Source organism: Vidua chalybeata, chromosome 4, assembly GCF_026979565.1.
Source record: "Vidua chalybeata isolate OUT-0048 chromosome 4, bVidCha1 merged haplotype, whole genome shotgun sequence".
Lineage (NCBI taxonomy): Eukaryota > Metazoa > Chordata > Aves > Passeriformes > Viduidae > Vidua > Vidua chalybeata.
This window is the reverse complement of record NC_071533.1, coordinates 4636316-4663722: the sequence shown is the minus strand read 5'-3', so window position 1 is coordinate 4663722 and position 27407 is coordinate 4636316. Positions and strand designations below refer to the sequence as shown.

The window sequence follows — 27407 nt, the reverse complement described above, 5'->3', positions numbered from 1 at the left end:
TGTGCGAAGAGTTTCTTGATTAGCTTATCCCTTTTCTTGAGCTAATAAAAAATATCTTACATCGCAGAGTTTCTATTTTAACATTATGTTACAGCCTAAAACTATTTAACACACTAATTAAGGGAATTAATACAGCATAACTTTCTAACATTACACATATAATACTCATTTTAATATTTGCGAAAAGCCAATCATAAAATACGCATTTTTCACAGAGATGACAGCATCTGAATAGAATTATAGATAGCGCCCTTTTTATTCTTAGAAGTTTTTATGTGACGCAGGGCTGGTCTCAACCCTGCTAGCTCCACAGCACTGGGCCAAGGAGTGGGCTGAATCCCAAAAGTTTAATATTCAGGGCTCAGCTTAGCTGAGGGAGAAAGCTCTACAGCACAATCCGGCGCGGGCAGAGGTAAGAACGAGGCAGAGGTCTTCTGTATGGATTCCAGAGAGTTTTATCCTCAGGAGGGTCCAGGGACAGAAGACAGAAATTTGGGACCTTCAAGAGTTTTTTAAACAGGGGAGGTTCAAGGGGAGGGTACAAAACTTTAGCCAATAGGGGGAAAACTGGGGAGGAGCATAAGGTGGGATTCACAATTTACAAACCAGTGATGAACACAAGAGGAGGGGAACAGATCCAGCAAACCAATGGGGCTTTAAAGGATACAAAAATGACAGGGGAGTCTCTGGAAAAAGGGGTAGGTATGAGGAGGGATTGACAGCTGTGGGGAGGAGGAACACTGAACATGCTGGGCAAAGTGGCTGCTTCGGGGTAAGATGGACGGGGTGGGGAGGGGAGGTGGGAGGATACAACCTAATGATAAACCAACTGTATAGGGGGAAACAGGAAAAAAAAACATTTGGAATAATAATTCATCATAAAACACACTGCAACATTTACCAAATGTCAAATATAGTTACCTAATTTTGTTTTAGTTTGAAGTCCACAGCAACATGATAAAGACAAGAATGCAACAGCTTTCACTAAGTTGATCCTATGAAGTTTTTGGGTTGAGGACTAGATTGACAAATAGAGGAGCATGATTGTGAGGTTGCCCTGTTCTTAAAGAATTCCCTTTTTATTTTCCCTTGCTTGCTGTCATAAATTGACACAGTGCTATGTGGATCTTTGCACGGATGCAACAATTATTGCGTAGTTTATTTATTTAGGCATTTTGAAATTTTCTGGCTTCTGTTGCGATGTAAATGTGGTTCTGTCAAAGTAGTCTGGTTAGGAAATTAAGACTTTGAATTTTTGTAAGACACTGACATGACTGGAGAGATAAGCAATACTGGAAGATAGCAAAGATTGCAAAATATTTTTATTCTTGCCTGCTTTCTTTATTGTGTAGCATTTTTTGAATAATAGAATATTGGAATAAATTTCAAAGCAAATTGCGACACCTATCTTGGTGATAGGAAAATATGATATTCATTTCATACGTAGTAGCCAAAGGTGGCCTCTGAAATAGCCTTAGTATTCTATGAAGGATATGTATTTTAAGGCATATTTTAGAGCTTTTCACTTACCACTAATTTAACAATAAATTTTATGCTTGCTGTTTATAGTCAACATGTGGTACCATAGACTTCAGTATCAGACACCATATTTGAGGTGAGTGAAATATATCAAAACAGAATTTAGAAATAAATGAAGAAATATTTAGGGCTTGTTGATGCTATGATCAACAATTTCTGGATTCATTGCATTTCAATAATCTAACTTTATAATGGCTCTGTTAATTTTGCTTTGAATGTAGAACAGAATCCAGAAGACTAGTAGTAGTTTCTGCAGCTGGAGACTTTTGTTCTTCATGCTCATGGCTTCAAATAGAGATTGCATACCTGTGGTTTGCATTTTGGGACTGAATTTTGTGGTTTCCTTTTTAAATATATTTTGATTTTTGTAAAATGTAGAAAGAAAAGATTTACACAGAGAAGGTGCAATAGGTCTAAGTACAGATAGAAGTTTGCTTTAATGTATTTACTCATCGTTCTTTAAAAGAGAATTTCTGTTAAATAGGTTGGAAACCCCAGTGCTACTCTTTGCTAGGTATCTTTGAAAACTTTATTTGAACTGCACATTTAATCGCTAAATGTAGTTTGAATTTAAACATGCAGTGGTGTCCCCACTCAAACAAGTAGGTGCCTTCCTTGCTCACACATATTCACCTTTCGATCTTTCTTTCCTAACTGCTAAAAATACCTTTCCTAAAACACTTTTCTGTGGGCTCATTGCTCCTTTTTCCTTTTTGTGCGTGTCACTCTGAACAATGATAGTGGTCATGTATCTGATGCAAGAACACAATAAAGATGAGTAGCTGGAGGCTGTGGGGTTTATTAGGCCAGGTGACACAGATGAGACATGACACGTTCTTGATCACAAACGCCTTTGTTAAGGAAATCGAAACATCAGTATTCAAAATTAAATAGCAGGTGTTAAATAGAGATCAATTTTACCATCTCAGAAACAGAAGGTAACTCCTGGGAGGGGAGGCAGGAGAAAAGTAGAGACAGTATATTCTTGGTGGAGTGAAGAGATGAGAAAGCAGTTGCCTGCTAAGGGTCAGGCAGTTTATAGCTGGTGGAACGGGAGGAGTTGACTGTGGAGGGAAGAGATCATATGGGGCCCATAATTTTTATTTTAAGGCCCCTTGGATGTGTTTGGTATCTAGCAGAGTTATGAATTTGTGCCGTTATGACAGTTTAGTTCCTTGTAAAACTGCATCCTCCATGCCAAAGCTTGGATTTGAGAAATGCTGTGTAGGCTTCCCTTGATGATGATCTGAGAGCTCAGGATGAAACAACTCTTTTATGACAAGTGTCCTGTCTGGCTGGTTTTGTCCCCTATCAATTGTCTGCATGAATGTGTTCTTTTCTTAAATATTTGTTCGTGCTTAGTTACAGTTGTTACAAATACTCCAAAATAGGAATGTGTGATGTTAGAGTAAACCAAAAGAGCTATTTATTTTGAGTTGAAGCATTTGTTTTTCTAAAATCTCTATAAAAACTTGTCTGTTAAGAATAAGTTGGGGCAAGCTTAGTATTTGTGAGATTTCACCATTTCCTTTGATGTTTAACTTAATCTTAAACATTAGTCTTGCTGCTTACAACATTTTTCTCCTGATTCCCAAGCACAAAGTCCTGCAAGCATGTGAATACTTTAATTTGTGAGAGAGTTCCCAAGATGTAATCCTGAACACCAGAAAGCCAGTAAGATGTCTGAAATAAAATAATGTTGCTAATCAGTAGCGAAGGGAGATGTTCTTCTTTTTTAAACTAAAATTGATGAAGCTTAATTGATCTCTCTTATTTCAAATAGTGTGATTTAAGATTTCTAAATTGAGAGCTTATAACCTAGATGGTTTTTCTCTGAATGCCCACACATGAATTGATCACTCTGCCTTTTATGTCCAGTGACTTAATGGTTGCAAGGGAATATGAGAAGAAATTTCTCTGGGAGATAAAAAAAACAATAATCTTTATTTCTATGGCTGTGGTCTGAGGTTTTTTGCTTTGTTTCTCCTCAAGCATGATATCCTCTATGCATCTCTGCTATATTTTAAGGGCCTAATTCTGCTGCTCTTACAAAGAACACAGATGTACAGATTAAAGGCATAGTGTACCTTGCTCTGACATATCTTCTTATGCCCCATTGCATTTGAAAGTGGCCTGGAGAGCAATCATTCCTCACTTTTTTGGAGTTAAAGAAAAGGACAAGCAAGTGCTGGAGAAGGAATGGTGAAGTTAACATGAAGAAGCCTAAAAGGAACTCAAGTACTTCTCTTATTTGGTTCTGTGTTCAGAAGTTGGTGTTTAGTGAAGTTGGGCTTGGTGACAATTGACAGGTCTGCTAGGATGACTTTTGATCCTCTTAGGGACTACAGCTAATCACACATCCATCTCTTAGCATGAAGAGTCTTAAGCATCTTCAAAAATATTCTGTTTGCTACTTCTGAAAGCAGGAGATTAAAGCTTAGGGGCTGTGTGGGGGAGACTCAGTCTGCTTTCAAATGAACATCACTGTGGGCAGTCCAAGGAAGCAGAAGGAGTTATCTTTACAATACATACACTAGATACATTGGCAGTTTATAATGAAAAATATTCAAACTGCTTAATTTTTGCAGTGTTTCTATTCCAATTTTTTTTTTATCCTAAGGTTGTGTGAAAAGTGGGTAGCATGTAGTGAATTTTGGGTTCATTTTTCACTTTGGGGAAAATGTAAGAATAGCTAAAAAGGTATTTTGTTAGGAAGTGTTCCGTCCTGAGGCTCTCTTTGGAGTTCTGTGGTTCATGAAGCTCAGTCTTGAATAAAGTACAGTTCTCTGCAGAGATAATTTGCAAAACATATTACTTGTTGGAGACCAATGAGTAGAATGCAATTTGGTCTTGTTTTCCTCTGCTCTTGAAGTATTTTTAGAATGCCATATTTTGCTACAGTTTGTGTTGTCTCTTACTTCGTACTTTAAGTGCATTTGAATAATTGCACGTGTACTTTGTGCATCATTTAAATCAATGATTTCTGTTATTCCTGAAAACATCTTTCACTTCCAAAAAGTTCACAGAAAATAGTTATATAAGCAACTATTTTCATTCACTTTATATACTTGCCTTCTTCATTTGCCTTTCAGTGTAGTTTTTCTCACCTTCTGATGCAAATAATGCTGATCACTACATTGCTAAACTTCTGCTTACATGAATAACTTGTTGAATATAATATCAGGTCTAGGAACTGTGACAGCCTGGTGCTATCACATCTGCATAAATGGTGAAAAGAAGGTAGGCAGTGAGGTGAGAAATTCTGTTACTTGCTAAATAGTCAAGATGTGGTGCCAAGTATGAGTAGGCATAAAATGCCCTTACAAGTCTAAACCATTAGCAATTAAGTGGCAGATAAAAGTCAGCATCCATAAATGTGAAGCTACACTTGTGAAGCAAGTTTATAAAAGTTTTCCATCAAAATAATGGGCTTTGCATCAATTCCTGCTTTTCTGCCCCAAAATGAGATCTGTAGAGAGTTATATTTCTCTTAAAAGGTCAGATGGATGATTAGTTGTGGTCAAAAAGTAAATTCAACATTAGGAGATGTTGGGAAAGGAGAGAACAAAGCAGAGAGCTCTGTCTGTGAAGATCCACCTTGCAGTTATTTTCCTCTCGTTTTACAGGACATAGAGGTGCTGTGAAAGTTTCAGAAAAAGGGCTGTTAGAGTCATCACAACAAGAGTGTGAAGATAAAATTTTTCAGCCTGGATAACAGGTGACAACCCAGGTGGTCTCTGATAGTAATCTGAAAAAACATTAAGAGCTTGAAGGAGTACATAGGGATTTAAGGCTTATTATCTCTTCCATTGTGAGGTTAAATGAAGTTGGAGGAACTGGATTGCAAACAAACAAAAGAAGGTGTTTTTTCATGGAATGGATTGTACAAATACTGGAATTGTTTACCATAATGTCCTGTAGATGCTAAAAGTAGGAAAAAGTTGGAAAAAGTATGAGGCACTCTCAAGGACCATTATTGAGAGTAAGTAAATGGAAAAGGCATCTGAGAAAGAAATCCCAATGTGAAAATTGAGGCGAACTGAAAGAGGACTGGATGTGGTTGTCCTGGTTTTCCTCTTCCTTGGATACTTCATTAAGTCACTTGTAGGCAGAATAAGGGGTCTTTGGTCTGATACAGCCGTTTGCTTGGAAATATTGTGTGTCAGTTTTATGTCAAGTATGCACATGCTCAGGCATACCAGATTTCCCAGGATTACTGTAATCTCTCTGTGGGCAAAGCTGTAGTCAGGGCTTCTTAACATTTCTGAAGTAAAAAGGTGACATGGGGAAGAGAGCAGAGATCAATACCATGTATTTTATGTAACTGCCAAAAGTGTAGAACAAAGGGGGAAAACTTCTGCTAAAAAAAGGAATTATCCAAGGTGTGTGTTGTGATACATCACTGGAGTTTTACACCAGAATATTACTTTGAAAAACTTAAGTAGTATCTAAATTGCATCTAACTAAATTCTGGTGGGAAGGGTAATTGGAGATGTTTTCACGCTGAAATAATTAACCAGTTGAATGTGGGGTGTGAATAAAGAGGATGTGTATTTGTACATTATAATTATTACTAATACATTTTGAAACCGAAAAGGAAACTACTTTTGGTTATGTATTCGCTTTTGTAAAAGGTAATGATCTATTAAAGGTAGTTTTGTGTTCTGCAGACCTTACTCAGTGATGTAAGTCAACATTTTGCAGAGTGAATGCAGATTAGTGGTATTATATTGTCAGCTTGAAGTTGGGATCTGGTAGCGTTGCATGATGGTTTAATCACAGTGGGGAGCTCATGCTTTGTAAGAGATGATTTGAGCATCTTTCAGCTGACAGTTTGTAAAGGTGGTTATAATGAACTACCAGTTTACAGCCTGCCTGGAATAATTGGAGCACCTCATCAGATGCCAAGCAACCACATTTTTCCTTATCATACAGCTTGGGTCATAGGATTCACATTACCTAATAGACACAGGATGGAGATATTATTATGGCAGAAGAATATATAATATTGAAGGAGATTTCAGATTGGTGAATTCTGCTTGCTAGCATTTAAAGGGGTGTTAATTCTGCAAATTATATGTTTGTGATTGCCATGGAGTCATTTGTTAATATCTCAAAATTATAAATTTTTTTTTTACTCTCTTTGGTAATGGACATATTGCTGTGGAAGAATATTGAAATAAATTTAAGACCACTAGCTTTTCTGTTTGTGAATGATTTTACCCTATAATTCCTGTTCCTTTTTTTCTTGTTGAATCTATAAGAAAGCTGTACTTTATCTGTGGAATGATGAACATCATCTGTGCTAATGCCCAAGTATCAAATGTTAGGTGGTAATGTTTTTACAGCATAGTCAAAAGTGTAACCCGTGTACATACCTGCATTATTGAGCTACTATCAGTCTGATTAGCTCATCTGCCAGTACCAGGGAAAATAACTGATGTGAAAAAACACCAGTAGTTTGTTGTATGTAGCATCCCTAGTCTATAGGGTTTTGATTTAATTTTTTCAAATTTGCGAATATATTCTTTTAAAAGAAATCAACTGTGCAATTCACACACACACCACCCAGCTGACCAGGGAGGCTTATAAATAATGTCTTATTAGAATAATTTTTACTTTCTGTATGTTCTTTCTACAGTGCTATACCTTTACTTTTCTACTTACTGTTTTAACACAAAGTAATTACCTGGAATGTAATTTCTAATTTTAACTGTCAACTTAGTTCTTGGCTTGATATACCTATCAGTGGGTTCCCTGCCCTGCCTCCAGGAACAAATCTCCTATTGTAAAATCGATTCACAATGACACACTTCTTCCCCCCCAACATTGGTACATCAAATCAGATCTATAGGAATGCAAAAATAGCTCAAACATGATGTTCTCTTTGACAAATTCAAAAGTTTCTCGGTGCTTTAATTTTCTTGGTCTGGGGACTCTTCTTTAGCACTTTCACTGAGATATTTAATTCAGATTTAGAAATAAATTAATTGTCTCCTCAAATCACTGTTTTAAAACAATTTCCTGATCTGGGATGGTGGTGGGGTGCCTGTTGAATTTGTCAGTGTTTGGAGAAAGATGTAAGAGTTTGTCTAGTTGCTGTTTGGCATTTGGATTGATTCAGTAAGTTTTTATAAAAATTATTGAATAATACCAATGGCAGGAGTAAAACTCCCCTAATATATTACACCTTAACACAGTGGTACAGATCTGATTTTGATCATATTTTCCATCCATAAAGACCAGATCATTACAATGTGCCCTTTTAATAAAAGAAACCTAGAAAAATAAGATAATAGCTAGTCCAGATGAGCTTATGTTATGCATCTAAAATAAGAGAAATTTTGGATCTCTTCAGGTGCTGAAAAACGAAGCTGATCCTTTATCAGATGTGGATAATGGTTTCCTTGATTACAATTTTGTTATTTAATTTGTAAGTAAATTTCTTGTTAGCTTTTCGTGTGACAGACCATAGCACAGCTCATCTAAAGGATGAAAAGTCTGCCATAATGGCAATTCTGAAGATTTTTTTATTGAGGTTTGTGTCAGGATATGGAAAATGTTTTGCAGCAACAGGTGCTTTATTTTCTGACAGCCTTATGCTCTTTCATCCCTTTTTCTTGTTTCCCTTTTTGTTTTCTCTCACACACAGAAGTAAATACACGTCCTCTGCTCAGTGGTCTGGATTGTGGATCTTGGAAGAGCATTCACATTCATTTGAGGCTGCAGCATTGTTTCATTCCAGCTTCCATTGGTGCAGAGAGGGGAGTAACTTCTCTCTAAAGAGGCTCTTGAGCTGCAAGCATCTGGGGGCTTAAAATGCAGAGAGCTTGAAATCATCATCTTCTCTCTTGTGTTTGCAGTTACTGTTGTATGTCGACTGCATTGTGAGACAGACTGCACTGAGACAGCTTCTTGGTAATTGTTTGAAAGCTCTTTTTGCTGTCTGCTTGCCAATTTATTTGTATTACACACTTGTCATTCACGTACAAATCAAAACACCAAGTCTTTCAGTCTTGGCAACTATAGAAAACTACATGGAAACTGTCATTCCTCATCCTTTGTCTTTCCAAACACCTGGCTCGCCTGAAAGCTGTGTAACAGGGAATTGCTTTTCTTTGCCTACTGACATATATATCCACTTCCCACTGTTACATGTTTTGGTGGGAATGTTAAGTCTGGGGACTCCTCATGTTTCTGTCTTTCATCTTTGGAGCATGAATGTACCAGAGGAACGATTTTCTGTGGGGTTGGAAGGAGGAAAGCTGTTCAGAGTAATTTGATTCTTTTTTGTTGTTTTTTTTGACACAAAAGCTTTTATGTAGTCACAGTTGAGTGTTAAATGGACTCAGACCTTCGTTAACTTCCAAAATAAACTCCTTTTGGTCATATCTCCACTGAAAGATTGCTAGCTCTTGAAGGAATGAGACTGCATTATCTGGTTTCAAGGGAGACTCTAGTGTGGCTTTGAAATGTAAAGAATTAAGGATCATTGCAGTGGAAAACTCTTCCTAATTAGTCTGATGTTTGTTTTGTTGGACTATTGTTGCCTATTTTCCCAAACTGACTTTAGCTCTTGCTCCTAAAGACCTGGTAGATCCTCAAAGAATGCCTCACTCAACAGCACTTGAGAATTGCTGCTGGGTTGCCATGTATTGCCACTGACTTGCTGGATTCTAGAAACAAAAAAGTTCTCAACGTGGCACTTGGGTTATTATCAAAATTCACTGCATTGTTTCACTACTTTCTCCTTTTCTCTCTATTTGTTTTAAACAATCAGATGGGCTGTTTTTCTGTCTCTGTGACAATGTGTTCCTTTTAGACCAGCCCAGTCTGAATAATTTTTCGAAGAAATCAGTTTACAAGTAGTTTCTAGATAAGACTATTTTTTCTTAGTGTACTACAGCTTGTCTCTTGAATTCTGGCATATTTCAATACAACATATGTGCTTTTTTCATACTTTTCTGTTTTATTTTAACCTTTTGTTTCCTTTGGGTGTTAATTTGTGTTTAATAACTGGATTTGGAGTAGTCATTTAGTATGTGGTAAAATGTGAGAGAATAAATATAGAGCTTTCAAGGAAATCCTTTTTAGACTCTGAAATGTTATATGTTCTGTTTCTAGTCAGACTTTCAGTCTTCTTTTATTGAATTTTCACAATTTTGGTCATGAAAGACAGTGTATTACTATGTAAGTAAAAGGTCCTTTTGTGAGAAAAGCAGGATCAAGACATCCACTTGGAAATGAGCCTGAAACCCTTGGCAAAAAGATTGAGTCTTGTTCTGGTGGGCCAAATAAAGCAACACAGATACAGAGAAAGGGGTAGACAAGAAAATCTTGTGCATATTAGGCAGGTGTTATAAGTACAAACTGTTTTATGAAGTCATTCAGTAAGTGGCAGATATGTTAAACTAAAGTCCAGGCTTTTGGTAAAGTTGCTGCACAATATGAAAAATATTTTATCTTTAGGATCACTTGGAATAAAGTACCACCTGAGGAAGGAGTGCTAAAACAAGCATTTGCATTAATCCCTGCAGAATCTCACTGGAGTTGAGAATGAGCTCTGTGACATTCATGTTGGGAACCTGGAGTGAAGGGAGTGTATGGGTGCATAGTGTAAGTGTTATTTGTGACCAGATGTTATGGATAAAAAATGGGTAATAGGAGTTTTAAGGGAAAAAAATATTAATCCTGAGGGAGTGATTGATAGCTTCGCTCTTCTGAAATATGAGTCACACTTATTAACTAGAAGAGTTTGCATCTTGTCTGCAAAGCACTCACATAAAATTATAGTGGTAATTTGTATCCTATTGCATTCAGCAATAGGTCTGTATCATTTAATGTAATTTGAATTGCATAGCCAGAGACCATATTCGAAGTTTCAAGTGCTGATAAAGAAATCCCTTTCAAATAAAAATGGAAGAGAAATGCCTTCTGTAAATTATGTGTTATTTTGTTCACTTGAAAATATCCTAGTCTTTGAATAGAATCTGACATTTGATTCAGCCTTGTTAGAAAATATGAAAGTTTGAATGAGCTGGGCTTGCCTGACTTGCCTAGGAATGTGTCATCTAAACTTTTGAATATTGGAAGTATGACAAACACCGTCTGAAGTTACTTTTAAAAGTTTCCTGCAGGGTCTTTTCTTACAGTTTATCCTTTGTGTAACTCATTGATCTGAAGTAGGATGGCACAGATCAGTAATTAAAGAATGCCTTTATCCATCTGCCTAGTGACTTCTATGCTTCATTGTCTTTGTATCTCCATGCCACTTCAGGTGTGAACAGCCAAACAGAAGGACTTCCCAGTCAGGTTCCAAATCCTAATGTTTTGCCATCTTTGTTTCACAGAGTTCTGATGCCTCTGAAGTGGTAATCCTGGAGTGTTTCTGGCTAGTGGAATTCAGGAGTAAAACAGATGTTTCAACAGTTCTCAGTAATTAAGATATATCTCAACATGTTCAGTGTAACTCTTTTATTTCTGCCAACAAAAATGAAAATAAAAAACCTCAGCCACCCAGGCACTGGAATTTTGCTAGAAATTTAACTAAAATATATTCTGCTGTCTGTTCGATGCATACACTTAAATACTGGCGGTCTCTGAATTCATCCCTACAAAGAAAATCCTAAAATCAAGTGAAAGCCATGTAATCATCTTCCTCTGACTTTAAATAGAAGTTTGAGTTTCTGTTTTGTAAGGTATCTTGTGCAAGATGGGGTTTATGTTGATGCATAGTCAATGTATCTTATTCTTCAATAATTAATCATTGCTAAATTCCCTATTAAATGACAAGTTTTCTGTTTTTCTTACCTCTTACCAATTCTTCATTCATAAAATTGTTAAAAACAGCAGAAAAAATAGCTATCTCATATAAATCAGAATCCTTATTTAGGGGAAGGATTTTATTTGGAGAAAGTGCTGACAGTTTGCTCTGCAGGAGCCACTGAAATAGCCATTGTATTAGAATTTTTTTATTCCATTCATTCTTTCTGATACCTCTGCAGAGTTTTAAATCTGTAGAACAGTTTGCCATTTTCTGTTAGCTGTGATGGTCTAAGAGCAGAGGTAAAAAAAGTTAGGCTGCATTTGTGGGCTAGATGGATACATTTAAATTCAGTAGAAGTTCCTATCATCTTTTTATGCACCAAAATCTCCAGCCCACTTCTAAGAAAGTGTTGCATTAATTATGCTGACTTTTGTCCTCACCTGCTGAAGTGATTCATAGTGGTTGGTCATGTTTCAGAAGGCAGTGACTTAAATTATATTCATTGTGGATTTTATCCTAATCTGGGTAGTATTCTGGGGAATAGCTTAAAGCCTTCATCTTTTGTAAGGAACAAAATCATATGTCTCAAGCCTGGTGCTGAGGCACTGCAACAAAAAGTATTTCTTTCTGGATTTGGAAGCATTGCTTTCCCTGACTATAAGAGCTGAATGTTTCTTGTTGACTCTCAAATTGAGACTTTCTAATTGTGCCCTTAATGAGTCCAGTTCATTCACAGAATTCCCAACTTTATGAGTATGAATACAGACATGTCAGTTCCCTTCTGGCACTTGTGTTACAATGCTTGAACACAATAGTGCTGAACTGAACCCAGAATACATCTGTAATTGCTGACAGGACTCAATTAGCTTTGAAGCCTGCAAACAGGATGGTTTCTGTGGCAGTGACACTGGCAGGTTTTAAGCCCAAAAGCTGGGGACATAGACAACTGTGGATACTGAGTAAGCGCTTCAGGCTGCCTGTGGAGAAAAAAGAGCCTGTGAATATGTGTGGAGGAAGAAATAAGCTTGTATAATTAGGAACTAGCTGAGAGACAGACTTTCCAAAACCAAGTTTTGGATGTTGATGGTGTTTCAGTAGGAGCCAGGGATAAGGGTGGCATTATGTGCATCCTCTAAAAACATGTTCAAGGGGAAAATAGGACACAGTGTAGAAAACTCCAGGTAAACAGAGCCAGCAAATGATGATGAATACCTGGGGCATGACCAAACAAGATAGAGGAAAAGACAAGACAGGTAGAGGAGAAATGTATTTCAGACTTGGCAATTTTCCCATGCTAGAGAGAAAGGATAACAACCTGGCTGATGATTTGTTGGATGGGAAAAGAAAACCAGAGTATTATGAGGTATTAGAACAAAACTGAAGACAAATGAAGATGATATACAGTGTACAAAATGAGGATAAAATAGCAAAAGAAATGAAATAATAATCCATGTACTGTAGGATAGAATGAAATTCAGAATATAAAATGGGGGAGAAAAGCAAAACTTAGGAACTAGGAAGAGAGGCCTTTTATCAGTAGGGGCTTTGACCATGAAAAGCTAGTTGTATTGTCACAAGATTAGATCCATTGGTTTTCTGGTTTGAAAACAAAATCAGTGAGAGAGTCCAAGTCAGAAACACAATTTATTAGGAAAAGGGAAAAGAAACAAAATACATGGAGTAATACAAAAGAAAAACCACTGACAGAGTCAGAATACAACCTGACACCCTTTTGGTCAGGGTGTTGGTAGCAGTCCAAATTGGAGTGGCTGCAGTCCTCCTGGAGTGGCAGATGTGGTTCTGTTGGAGCAGTGATCCTGTAGAAGGGTGGAGTCTTCCTCTAAGGTCCAGTAGAAAACCCCAGCTGTTCCTTTTGGGCACCTGTGGGAAGGCTGAGTCTGGTGTCCCAAAAACCCAGATTATATCCAGTTAGGAATGCTTGGCTCCTCCCTCTGGGTGGAGCATCTCACAATGGGATGTTATCGCTCTTATCAGTCACACAGTGACATTCAATGGCCCATTATCAGCAGATGTCTCCCCTGAGGGAGAATTGGTTGTGGAAGAGATAAGGAAAACTGCCCAGTTAACAGAAGACAACTGCTACACAGGTGGCAATAGAAAACATCTTGCTTCTCAATCTGGGACAATTGGCTATTGGGAGCCAAAAAAAGCTATAGAAGCTGTCTCTAGGACTTTAAAGGATTCAGATGAAAGCAGGATAGGAGGACATACCTGCTCACAACGTCAAATTTCTTGTGGAACTGATAGAGGAGAGGTATGTCACAGCACAGCAGAAGCTCCAAGAAAGGAGGCTGTGAGATTTAAGTTGTGGTAAAAGGACATTTTCTTCATCTTGCAAGCTTCAGTTTGGAGCCGTGAAGGGGGATTGGAGAGAGCCTTTGTCCAGTTGTCTCCATGTGTCTCTGACTGGTGGATTGAATCCTAGGAGTTTTAAGAGCAAGAAATGGAGACTGACTGGGATATTGAGGGATATTGAACATAATGAAGGGCAGTGGAGTAAGCATGGAGGGAAAAATAAGGACATGTTCATGCAACCTCTAGTGATTCTGTGGAGCTGCTGATCACCTCAGGGCACTGTGGGCCCTGAAACAGGAGGGCTGTACAGAAGAAGTCAGACAGAGCAGATAATCCTGTCAGGGCTTCAAGCTGAGTGCTCCTGAAGCAGCCTAACTCATAAGGTTTCCAAGTGGACCATGGAAGGAAAGAGAAGGATTTGATAGGTGAACTTTGACTCTGCATATGGCTGATGGCTTTAGGTGCCCTTCTACTGGGAACTGGTCACCATTAGCAAGAGAGGGTGTTCTTTGGGTCACTGTTGTGTTTCCCTGAAATAGGGCAATAGGAGCTCTGTGACTCGATGTTCAAACTGACCCCAGGAGCAGTCTGAAGTTGACCACAATGTTGTACAGAGCATCATGCATGTACAGCTTTGCTTCCTTTCCTCCATGTGATGGTGTACAATGCAAAATTGGGAATGTCCCCAAGAGGCACAGGCACAGTGAAGTGAAACCAGATGTGAGAGACAGCATGCAAGTACTGCCTTCTCTTGATCTGTGAATCTCTTCTGTCATTCAGGAAGAGAGATTCCTTAAAGACTGTATTGCTGTGTGTGGTCCCTTAGTGAGAGTTAGGGAGGTAAGAGCTGTAACATCCAGGTAGAGCTGGTGAGGAGGGTGGGAGGGAGCAAAGGAAGAAAACAGAGCTTTTCATACAAGGTCAGTCATCTAAATCATATTAGATTAATTTAATAAATCAGGAAAAGAATAAAAAAGGGGCTTGTATGTAGGAATACCCCTAAGACAGCAAGCGTTCCCTTTTGCCATTTGTAGTATGCAAGCCACTTAAACTTGGAGACTTTTGTTTCAATAGTAGTGGCTTGGAAAGGCAGGTCACAATCACTCCGTATTTTAGAGGTGGAATAAGTGAGGCATATGCAAGGTTGCTGTTGCAGATCTAGGCAGAGAAAGAAGATCTCTGAATCCTGCCTTTTTAAAGGCGGACTGATGGTCCAGCTAGGGATATGAACTGCTTCCATTCAGCAAAAGCAGTCCACTGCTTTGCAGGGGCCACCCTTGGAACTTTCAGTGAATGCTGCAGTGTATTTGTTCAGGGATCTTGAGATATCCAAATATTTGTGTGGTTTGCATTGCTTCCAGTATAGGTGTGGTATTTAATGAAAGGGTAGAAGCAGTGTGGCATACGTGGAAGCTGACAGGTACGAAAAGAAACAGTGTTGTACTGCAGTTAGTCAACCTGGGGCATCCTGCTAAATTAATTTCAAATACACTCTTGGTGAGGTTCTGTAGGGACTTAAATGGACCTTATAATAGTAACTTATGTAAGTTTATTTCAGCATTGTAAAATTAAAAAAAAAAAACTGAAGATAAAAATTTTAATTAAATTCTTTATCTTTGATTGAAAATGTAACTTCCAAAGGAAGATTAACATAGCATCATGAGTAACCATGGAATGATTTCATCACTACTAATTTGAACATGAAATGCATCAGCATATAGAACTCAGACAGCTTTGTGAATTAAAAGCCTCTGATGTCTGTATTAGAAATATCCTGTGGATATAATTTATGTATCAAAGCTTTCGTCCTAGTTTTGTTTTAGCATATGATGGTTAGCTGTGATGGTGCTTTATATTTTAGAGTGGCAGTGACTCACTGATATTCTTAACCCATTTGCTCTGCTGAGCTAGCAGCTGAGCTGAGAATTAGTTTTTTGCTGGTGTATATGAAAAGAGACAGACAACCTTTAACCTGTTTGAACTCTCTTACTTTGCATATTGGCATAGGAGGAAAAATAGTGATCCCCTAAAAAAGTCAAGGCTGTCATTGTGGATGTTGACCATGGCTTTGTACATTTTATTAATTTGAATTATCCCAGTAATTTCTTCTTTGTCCTGTTCAACATGATGTTGTGCTTAAACTCTCATGAAAGAAAATACAGCAAGCCAAAGAGTATCAGTCTTCCTGTCACCTCTACCTGTTTGGTAAAATAAACCAATAAAATCTTCTTAAAAAAAAAAAGTTAATAACAATTGAATAAGATGTAAAACCAAAGTGGAAATGTATTTGTTTTATTTTATTATGTTTTTATTTTGAAAACCTTTCCATTAAACTGCAGACTTTCAAAAGACAAGAATCATGTCCAATAACTGCCTATGTTTTTTGGTGAATTAACAGAAACCAAAGTTTCTGTGTAAAAGATTGTGATTAAAATGACAATAAATTACTTTAAAAAATTAGAGAAATGTCACTCAAGACATTTTTAGCAAGAAATTTGTTTTCATCTTAGAAATAACTGACCTATGTAAGTATTTAGAGGGAAAAGAGGCAACTGCTACTGTTAAATTGAAAAACTTGGGAAGAATAAATTTTATTATGAAATAAGGGAAAGGAGGAAAAGTTTTCTGAGGGTGAAGGAACTGACATCAACATACATTTCTGATTTTAGGCTGTTGGATTAGTGTAGAAAAGGCTTTCTAGTGCCACTAGGAATGTGTCATCTGTTTGTGCTGTTCCCTTTTTTGACAGCAGTCCTTCAGAGTAGGGGCATTGAGTTATTTATTTGAGCAGCGCAAGTCCTGTGGGAACCAAAACTTTCTGTGCTGACTTCTTTGGGAGAAAGTCTCATTGAGACTGTGCTTAAGCAAAGTTGTTGGTGAACAGATCAGATCCTCAGGTCTTGCATTCCGTTGGGTCTCTGATACTGAAATGAGGAGGAGCAGCGAGAGATGGAGATACAATGATATATAATTTTCCTTTCAATATAGTACTGTGGGGGTTTTGAAGGAATTTTGAGTGAATTAGAGATGGGACCTCTGATGTTATGATTTATTTTACTTATTTTCTACACAGGCAGGAAGGGTGAGTTCAGCTCACATTTTCACTGCATGGCTCAGATGGTCACAAGACCTCTAGTTACAAGACATTTTAAGGATTTATTAATCAATAAAACACTGCTAACAAGGATATTTATGCTTTTGACTCAATCCTTAAATATTTAATCTTATGGACTCAAGCTAGAGTGTAAGCTTTCTTAGCCAATCATGTTGTGACACACAAACTTACAGTACTACACTTTAAAACTCTAAACTTTCCTCCACTTAGCTTAACGTGTCTCTGCTTTAAACTATAAATCCACATTCTCGCTTCTAGTACCTAAATTTGGAAGCCTTTTACCAAGGTCTCAGATCAAATCCTGTGTTTAATTCTAAGCTTTGGCTTACAGGTCCAAACTTCTGAGTATTCCCTGCATTTTGGATTCCAACAAGTACTACTAAGTTCAAAGTTTGTTCTGCAAAGAAAACCAGTGTGTTTAGTTTTTTGAAGGTTTTCCCCTGGGTTTATGAACTGGAAACCCCACTGGGGATGTCCAGCTTTAAGAGGAGGAGTATTGTTCTGCTATTGCAGATTCCTAAGTAGAAAATTTTCTTAATATAGTATGTTCTTAAATCTTACATGTCATCCTGTTCAAAAATGATATTACAACAGTAAAACTAGGAATGCAAACTAGATAAGGCACTGTTGTTCACGTCAGCAGTAAATGTTTGCAAAAGTTAAGGTTTTTTTCCAAAACTACTCATGGCAACTCCTTTCAGCAGTAACAGTATAGCACAGGGTGCTTGTGTTCTACAATAACTTCTTAGCAGCAAAGTATGGAGTGCTTTTGTCCACCTATGAAATACTACTGCATTTAGGTGTATTATTTATATTTTTATGAATTAATATATATCTTACTTATTTAAATGTTAATATTTTAATAAAACATGGAGTAACACATTTTTATTTAATTATTTATATACCTCTTCTGATATGTCTGCCATTTGTTTGGGGCCTTCATTACATTTGTAGGTTCATTAGTTTCATTTTGGGAAAGATTGATACCAATTTTTTCCCCCACTGATATTTGGAATTAAATCTCTGAGCTTGTTAGGGAGTACTGTATGCAGTTGATTTAAAATAATAGTAAGCAACTATTTGAAGGAGAAGAGCAAAGAGATTATGATCTTTATTACATAAATAAACATGTGTGCTCCTTTATTGCGACAGACTTTTTTACCAGCATGCATTTTTCATGTTGTGTTTCCTCTGGCAAGATGACTTTAGGTACATAAACCTTTCAGTACCTGAAGGGGAATCTACAGGAGAGCTGGAGAGGGACTTTTTACAAGGCCATGGAGTGATAGGACAAGGGGGGGATGGGTTTAAACGAAAAATGAACAGGTTTAGATGTTAGGAAGAAATTCTTCACTGTGAGGATGGTGAGGGACAGGCACAGTTTGCCAGGAGGAGCTGTGGACGTCCCATCCCTGGCAGTGTTCAAGGCCAGGTTGGATGGGGCTTTCAGCAACCTGGTCTAGCAGAAGGGATTCCTGTCCAGGGGCAGAGGGATTTGAACTAGATGATCTTTAAGGTCCCTTCCAACACAAACCAAGCTGTGATTACGCGTGCTGAAACAGAATGGAAAATAGGTAACTTACCTACTGATACCTACTGATACTTTCATTCTTACTGCAGAATGAAACTTTTTACATTTGCAGTGATTTGCAGAGTATTTTCCAGGAATTTTCATATGCTTTTCAGAATTTAACTTAGCTGTCAGAGTACTCAAAGGATCTAAATATAGCAGACTGTAGTGTTCTGAAGTGATAGTTTAGAATGAATTTCCACATCTCAAAACTGGCACCTGTTAGAATTATGCCCACTCCTATTGCATTTCACTCTCCATTTCTGGTTCCATGCATATTAATGATGATTCAGTATGCCTTTTGAGCCTGGCAGTCTGATTTTTACAGCTAAGAGGTAAATATAAATAGCATGATTTCATGAATTGAAAAACATAGATTTCCTCCCAAAGCAGATGTTTTTTATCAAGCTAGTGGTAGGATATTTCAGGGCAAGATTACTGTTCCTATTTCCATTTAAAGATAAAGGGAGAAAAGAAAAGAACATCTTGGTATATTTGTATTTTGGTTCTTAAGTGTTGATTTGTTTCTCTGACAGCTTTTCTTTCACCTAAGGTATTTTGGATATCCAAACTGCTTTTGTCACAAGTGTCTGTGCTTTTGTGCTTTTAAAGGTTGAATGGTATTAAGCAGATGCTAACTTTGTGGTTTGTTTTTTGTGTGTGTGCATTTTGGTGGCTTTTTTTGTGGGAGTGTTTTTTTTTTTTGTTGGGTTTTTAAATTTTTGTTTCATTGGTTTTTGTTTTATGTTTTTTTTTTAAATTAAAGTGAATTTGTTAATTTTGATCTTGATGCTGGTTTATTACATGCTTTTTGTTTCCTTTCCTTTCAATTTTCCACTACTAGCTCCAAAATGCTATGAGATATGACAGACTTCAGACTCATTGATGTCAATGACAGGAGGGAGTAGAGCACTCTGCTGGTGCAGACCTTACCCAGAGCAACAGAAAAATTAACAGCTCCTCTAAATACTGGTCTTTCTGACTGTTACTTCATGAAAGTATGGCTCACATGGAGTACCAGATCACAGGAGAGCTTACAGCTAAATCTTCTGTCTCTTCGGTCATTTTTGACAAACAGCAGAGCTCATCTTGGTCAGGTTTGGTCGCTCAGGAGAAGATCTTGTCTGAAAACAGGATCTAATGAACATCTGCAGCTCCCGAAGATTTTGAATATTCTTCTCTCAAGAACTGAATACCTGTTTTTTCTGACTGAGTCAGGGTTAAAGGCAAGCATTTGAATCCTTATTAGCTTTTTATCTGCCTCTGAAGCAGTTGTTTCCACTTTATTTTTTCTTTCCAGTCTTTCCTCATGAAATCTATAGTCCAACTGTTACATAAAATGTTACCCAGCACTTTTAGCAGCATCTGCAGCCACACAGTTGGATTTCCTTAGATCTAGCCCAGACAAAAAACTTGTCCTACCTCCACAGGGATTTGTGTACAGTTTTTAGAGCCTTCCAGACTTGAGGTTTCATCTTTTATCCCCTCCATAACCATAAAAGCAGAGGTTATCGTAACTGGCAGATGCTCAGTTTATGAAGCGCAAACAGGTTTATAATAACATTTGTGCAAGTGCCCAAGGTTAGATACTCAAGGTAGTGAAAGGAATTTAAGTTCACATTGTATGGAAAAGAGCTTTTCTATGTTGTTTGGATTTTCAAACTAAGTATGAAAACCTTTCAGTGTTCTGTTTTGTCCAGTGATAAGATATATGGCTGATTTAGCTCAGAATGATTTTCAGGCCCAATGAAATACTTCAATCCTTGTTAATAAAATAGCACAGGTGTTTTATAGAGTTTTATGTTTCTAAATTAGTTGGTAACTTGTTTTAAAAAAAACATTGATTTTCTTTCTTTCCCAGTTTGCTCTTCTTGGTGTGTGTTGCACTAAATGTCACATTGAATTTATGACTCCGTGAAGCCATCTATACTGCAGAATTTTAAATGCCTAAGAGGTGTTTTTTCTTCCTGTTCTAATCTTAATCAAATAACCAATCCTTGCTATGTACCTGGATTCCTTGGGAGCTTCAGCTTTCCCCGCCCCCTTCTTCTTCTTTTGTTCTCAGAAAATTTGATCATTAAACAATTAGACTCCAGGCAGAACAGCAAATGACACATGGATAATAATGAGGTCAGAAGCTCCCACATACAACCTGTTGAGTCTTCATAGAGGAGTTACGTCGTGCTAAATTATCTGCATGTGTTCCTGATCTGTATTCTGGCAAGGATGAATGACAGGCTGAGCATAATGGAGATCTTTAATAGAAGAGATGATGGACACATTCATTCTGGTGAATCCCACTCTCTGACAGAACCATGTCTGCTGCCCTTGCTAAATCAAATTCTTTGTCGAATTAGCAGCTCAGAGAGCTGCCTGCTAGGCTGCAGAATCCGTGCTGGAAAAGGATTTCCCATTTTGGTTTGATTCTGCCACCTAATTTAGCCATCTGTTAACTGGAACTACTCTGTGGATATGTTTAGTACTATGTACTGATTCTGAAGGAGCTGGGATTTGAGTCCAGAGGTGGATGGGGCTGCATGGTTCTGTGACCATGAAAATAAGTGTGTATGTAGTGGTTTTGATAGTTTGTGACATCAGTTATTCCATCATCTCCCTTTCCAATCACAGTCCCTAAGAGCTGCTTTCATGCTTTCTGAGTGCAGAGGTTCAGAGTGGAAAACCGGATCTTTACCTTGAAGCTGCATCAAAGCCAGACTGTGAATCTTGGGCTGTGGCACTGGGAGAGGCGAACTCGGAAGGTTTGCAGAATAAAATTCAGCAGCTCCGGAGGCTGATCATGGAAATCAAAGAGGAGAGATCATCAGATGAAGCACGACAGTTTTTCCCTTCATCCCAGTTAGACAGTCTAGGAGAGCCCCAGTTTACGAGTAAGTGCATTTACTCATTTTATGGAATGGTACAATAAAAGTGGCCCAGTCTCTGTGGCAGTTCAGATAATGTCACAAGCAGGGTACAGAATGCTGTTCAACTTCTTGCTTGTCAAAGTGCAGTTTGAATTTTTTCCCGGGATATATTTTGGTTTATGCACATAACTTTCAGGGGAACAAATGTGTGATTTCTGTGTTGCTGAGTTTTTCTCTCTAACCTATTTTCTTCATAATACTTAAAGGTGGTTTTTTTTGTCTTTTATGTCCTATATGGACTACTGTTTAAAATATAGTCTGATAACTTTGATGAATGTATAAATCTCTAGTGATACTTAAACTAGTAGGTTTGTTCTATGTGATGTGAAAGCACTCTGGGGATCTGAATGCATGAATAACAATATGTTGAGCTGTATTTGGTGCACTGGAGTCAGAAGACTGTATTTCAGTTGCCCGGTCACTTAATTCTGTAGCCAGCATATTCATGAAGATGTTTCAGGCCAATATGCTACTGGCAGAGTTGAACTCAGAAATTTGCTAAAGCTCCATTAAGGAAAAAAAAAAAAAAAAAAAGACAAAATTTTGGTTTTTTCTTTTTTGCCCTTTCTAAGTTCTGCAGCTGTAATTTTCCTCACACAGATGTGAATGAATAGCTACACTAATGAGAACGGTGTGAATCTAGACTTAGCAGCATCGTGTTTTTATGGAGCAGACACAGCTATAAGTTTGGGGTCATTCTTTTGTTTGTGGGTTTTTAAAATTTTTTTTTAACAAAAATCTTGTTCCAGTTCATATACTAAGTCAATCCTTCCCATTTGACCAATTTCTTCAATATTGAGCAATAATTAATAATGCTTACTGGAGACAGTACAAAAATGTCAAGAAGAGAGAGTTTACTTTCTACAAGTTCATTGAAACTGTAGTTGTGATCCAATTACTTTGTGCATCAGGTGGACAACTAATTGTTATTCACCTATCCCTCCTTGCTTCCTACTTTTCTCTTGTTGCATCTCTGTGGTTCACTCCTTTATTTCAGCACAAGAAAATATTCCCCTTTGCAACAGAACATAATTCCACAATGGATTAAATTTTTCCTGTTCCTGCTATGTAAGAAGAGGAATTAATGTATTTATTCTCCAACAAAAAGAAGTTGGGCTTATTGTGTTACAATTTGTTTGTAGATAATAATGTCCTTATGTTTTACTATATTAACCTGATCTACCTGCTTTTACTAAACATGGAGTTTGTTTTTAATGTGATGACATACCTACTTAAAAATTACTTATGAGACTTAATATTTTTCCAACACATATATAGTCAGTTGTTGTGACTGGAAATCTTACAAGTAACCCATCCATGAGAACCTGGATTTTTTTTCCTAGTTTCCTTTCCCAGCAACAGAAAGTTTCTATTAAGAAGCAAGTTTTCTTCAAAAGTAGCCTTTTTTCAGGCAAATATTTCATCCAAGTTTGCTTTGACTATGAGTTTCTAACATAAAATGTTACTTCAGTGGCAATGGCAGTAGTTACGGGCATGTGAAAGTTTTACTATGTATTAAAAAGCAAGACATGGAAATCAAATGATCTCTAATATTTTTTTTTCTTGACCTTTTAAGGTATTCAGAGAATTGCAAATGAGCCAAAGCTGGAGTTCAGTCTTGGTAAGATACAATTTTGAATTTTTGGCATTATAATGGCCTGTGTGTGAGGAGTTTTTTTATATATATAGTGTGATATAGTGTAGCATGTGACCTGCTTAAAAAAAATTAAGGTCTAGGTGGGAGAAGTGCATGCCTTTTGAAATGCTGATTTTAGTTTCTTAATTGGTTGGAATGGCTAAAGGTTTATTGAATTCTCTAGTGCTGTGCTGCTCTACCAGGGTGAAAATCCGTCCAACAGCTTTGTGAATGTAGTTTGTGAAATACTACTTATTTGGAAAAAGACATTTATTTTTAAGTTGTTGAAACAATATTCATATAAAAGTACTGTTGCTTTAGATCAAACTTCAAATGTGATATTATTTGGTAGTGAAGAGGCAATGTAAATGTTTACCTGACTGCCATTTCATACTTAGTAATACTTAGTAATTGGTACATGGGAACTATATATATTATCATCATATGTAGCAGAATTGTTTTGGGAGGGGTTCTGTCTCAAGCTTCCCCCTCCATTTAGAGGGTACAGAATGATTCAGATTGCTCAGTAAGTCAAGCAATCTAATTGAATAATGGTATATTTGTAATACAAGGTCAAGGAGCACAATATGTCAGCCCAAACTGTGCAAAGCAAGCTTGGCTACTTTTCACTGTTCTTTCAGTGCAAAAGCTTTGAAGCCTTTGAAATAGTAAGTGAAATAATGATTTGCTGTAGGAGCACTAAACACAATAATTCCACGTGGGAAATAAGAATGATAACTAGGTTTAGTTGATTAGTGACTGGACTCTCTTCAGAGTTTGCCAGTTGGAATGATCCTGTGGTTATTCCCTGCTCCTGTGTATGGTAAAGGAACACAGTTACAAATAGTGTGACTTTTCCAATATTTGATTCTATGTGATGTCTGCATTCTGAACTAAAACTTGTCAAATTTATTGTGATGTTTGCATCCATATGACTTGCGAATATTTATCTGATATTGTGTAGCTGTACACAGAGAAACTTTTACTCATGTTACTCAGTATCTGTTAAATTCACTCTGGTATAAAAACTTTTATAACATCTGTTGCAAAAAAGTGTAAGAGGGAGAGGGAAATACAGATAACTGTAAGCAGAATATTATATAAATACCAATTAGACTCCACTATTTGGATAATTTAAATAGCCTACAAATGTCCTTCAGAAACTCCAAACACAGTAAACAGGATGGCATGAGTGATGTGGCTTCTGTGGTTCGTTTTTTGCCCCTTGCATTTTGGGAACATCTTTCCTGGCCCTGTCCTTGGAATTGGGTTACACTTGGCTTGTGTGCTGCTGCAACTACGCTGATTGGAAAGCTGACGCGTTAAATCTGTGCCCTTTGGGACAGACACAGTTCTATTTGATACAGCCATTTTTAGAATACCTTAAATTTTATCTGTGTATTTTTTATCTCTATGTCTTTTAAAAATTAGATAAGTTATGGCATTACAAAAAATTTTGTTGAGTAGGTCATGGGGTTTTTTTCTGTATAGATTATTTCTGCAGAAATTGTTAAATGTTGGCACGGAACAAAGGCCTCATTCTCTGTTGTGGGGAAATCACCATGGTATAATAATCGTTAAGAGCAGATTTGACTTTTCTGTGCATTTCTATTTACATTTTATAGGTGATGTGACCATAGTATTTGGGCAGAGCCAGTAATTGCAGCATTCCAGCAATAGCAAACTCACAGAATGACTCTCGTGTAGTATAGGAGAGGGAGGAAGGTGCTACAGGCGCTGACTGCAAATTAGAGGAGCAGTGCTTCAGGAGAAGTTGCTTTCAGTGATAAATGTGCCCCAGCAGGCAGAAGTGTAAAAACAAAGTAAAGCCATTTTCAGACTTGTTTGGGCTCGTGCTGGATGGATCTCTGTTCACTCAGTGTCAGTATTTGTGTTTTGCATTGGGCTGTTTCTAGTAGGCATTTATGTTCTGTGGTTTGTTCTGCAGCATTATTGATTGAGTCATTGCAGCCCTGTGAGGGATCTTACACACTGGATCCTGCTGCTGCTCAGGTAACAATTAAGAGTAGCAGCATAAACCTCTTTTTGATTTTGGCTGATACTCCTGCCAAGAGTCAGGGATATTTGGCAACACAGGCAATTATATAAAGGTGATTCTTAGTGTCTTGATCCTTAACTAGTACTAAATATTTAAGCATAACACATTAGCATTAGGGGAATCCAGCTTCAGTGACTGAACAGTCAATGAAATTCTTAGCAGTTAATCTTCTTACTGTTGGAATACCAACATTCCCATGCCAACACTTCCTAGCTCCAGCCACCCCAGTCACCAGCACTGTGCTGTTGGTTTGTACAAACATACAGCAGACACCTCCTGCTGATGAGTGACACAGGAACAATTTAGCTGGGAAGGATGCATCTGCTGTGTGGCCCAACCAGTTAAAATTCCCCTTGCAAGGGCAGCCAGGGGAGATGCCCCTGTGCTGTTCACCTGGTTACTGGCAGGGCTGGAAGGGACTCTGCAGCCTGGCCTGTGCATCTGGGGAGCACCACTGCTGCTGGCAGGCCGAGGACACTGCTTGGCTGACACCATCCTTTGGGAGATTTTGTCTAATTAAAGGCTTGGCATTCACTTCAGCTAATCAAGGACTTCCAAGATCTCTCTCTGAGATGAGCCAAAGCATGGTAAGCAGGGATGAGAGAGGAATTTGCTGCAAGCAAGCACCACAGGTATGATGTGTGCCTGGCTTGGGTAACCAAATCTTAGGGCTCTGAAGAGACATTTCATCTTGATTAGGCTGGTATTTGGCATTTAGAATTTGGAAGGCCAATCTAACAGTTAATGATGTATAAAGCTGGTCTCTAGCCCTGAAAGAATGGCTTATGCCTGTAATTCTGTCCATATTCGTTATATAATCAATATTATTATATTAATTAAGTAGCATACTTACACATATATGTGCAAATAGACATTTGCTTCTATCAGTTGATATACAAATGTGTTTAAATATATTAAAAAGATTGTAACATCTCATAATTGTAGTTTAAGTCACTTGTTGGTCAATAAATAACATTCAGAAGTGGAACTTCAGTAACTAAAACAAAATATAACTTTTAAATAATATTTGAGTGCTGCCTAATACATGAGTTTTATTTAGGGACATTATAACTAAATAGTGCTGTTCAGTGTTTGACGTTCTGATAACTAAATTTTGAAATAATGATATTAAAATTCTTCCTAGGGTTTTGTATTTTGTTGTGGTAGTTACCTTGCAGCATCCTATGTCCATAATACTCTGGAAAGCATTCTCTTCACAAAATGTCTAAATATTGCCTTCTCTTATTTTATCTTAAAGTTCAATAAAGTGGTATTTTTTTTCTTTTTCCCTGAGGTTAAAGCAAAGAATAAAACTCGCCTGAATTACAGCTTTCCTCTGCAATACACTCAGCATTTTCAGGAGTGTGCCTGTCTTGCAACATAACTTTGGAGTCAGAGCATCCTTTAGACAAAGATTTTTGTGTTTTATATTCCTGAGGACTCTTTGGAAATGTGGGTGATTCCTGAACCTTGTAGCTGCTGCTAAGTTTAACTTTGCAAACTCTCTCTTGTTGTTTGGCATGCTGAGTGCCTGTGTTCTGCATGCAGTTATGCATGTTATGAAGCATTAGGAGGTAGAATATGACAGCCTGTGCTGAGTAGAGAGGAGGAGCAGAGCAAAAGGAATGAAACCAGATACTGGGCCTGAATAACAAACCAAAACTGGTAAAAAGTGAAACTGATAAAAATCTTTCCCACGACTTCGAAGTGTGCAGGGTTAGATCTTATATAAATGTTTATTTTGAAGCTGCTCTCTTCTTGGTTGCTTCTCTAAAATATCCCAGCCCTTGAGTCCCAGATCTAACTAAATATGTTGTGGGTTCCTGACTTCAAAGTAGCTGTGCTACATCAGTGTGAAGTGTGTGAGCCGAGCTGATGTATAAGGTTGTAGTTATGGGGGATAAATGATATTGTGCATTTTGATGAACGCTATTGTGAAGTTTTCAAGAGCTTGTGCTTCTAAGGGTATTTGATAGCGAACTGGCAAAGCAGCACAAGACAACTGCAACAATCAGAAAAAAGAGGGAACAGGGTGGAATGCACAGTTGGTGGTCAAAGTGCTCAAACGTGAACTTGGTAATGAACACGATGTTAATAGGGAGAAAATAAATTAGAGAGAAAAGGAAATAAGTTTGTTAGTTACTCTCTCAATAACCAACATAATTTTAGCGATTTTGCATTTGTCTAATTGCTTAGAGTTGTGAAGAGAGGGCAAGGGATATGGTGGTTGTAGTATGGTAATAGTAACCAAAATAGCTGTGTAGAAAGGAATGTCTCTGCACATATCATAGCATAGTCAGGTGGTAATTTTTATGACAACACTTGTCTTCTGACATTTCCAAAAGTGGTCTTTTTTTTTTTTTGCAAATATATTAGGGCAGTAAATTTTGATGGACTGTTCTATTGTTGAGTAACCTCTAGGTACTTTTCAAAGCGTAGAGTAATGTAAATCTTACAAAATCTCATTAAATAGTGCACAAAT

The 27407-nt window shown here is 37.5% G+C and overlaps 1 protein-coding gene across 1 annotated transcript in view; it reads left to right on the top strand.

Annotated features, from left to right (window-relative positions):
- Positions 1 to 27407, top strand: part of INPP4B (inositol polyphosphate-4-phosphatase type II B) — a 257500-nt gene that overhangs the window by 54612 nt on the left and 175481 nt on the right. Inside the window, 3 exon segments of the mRNA XM_053940443.1 lie at positions 10890 to 10974; positions 20970 to 21194; positions 22807 to 22851. Coding sequence (XP_053796418.1) covers positions 10890 to 10974; positions 20970 to 21194; positions 22807 to 22851 — 355 coding nt within the window.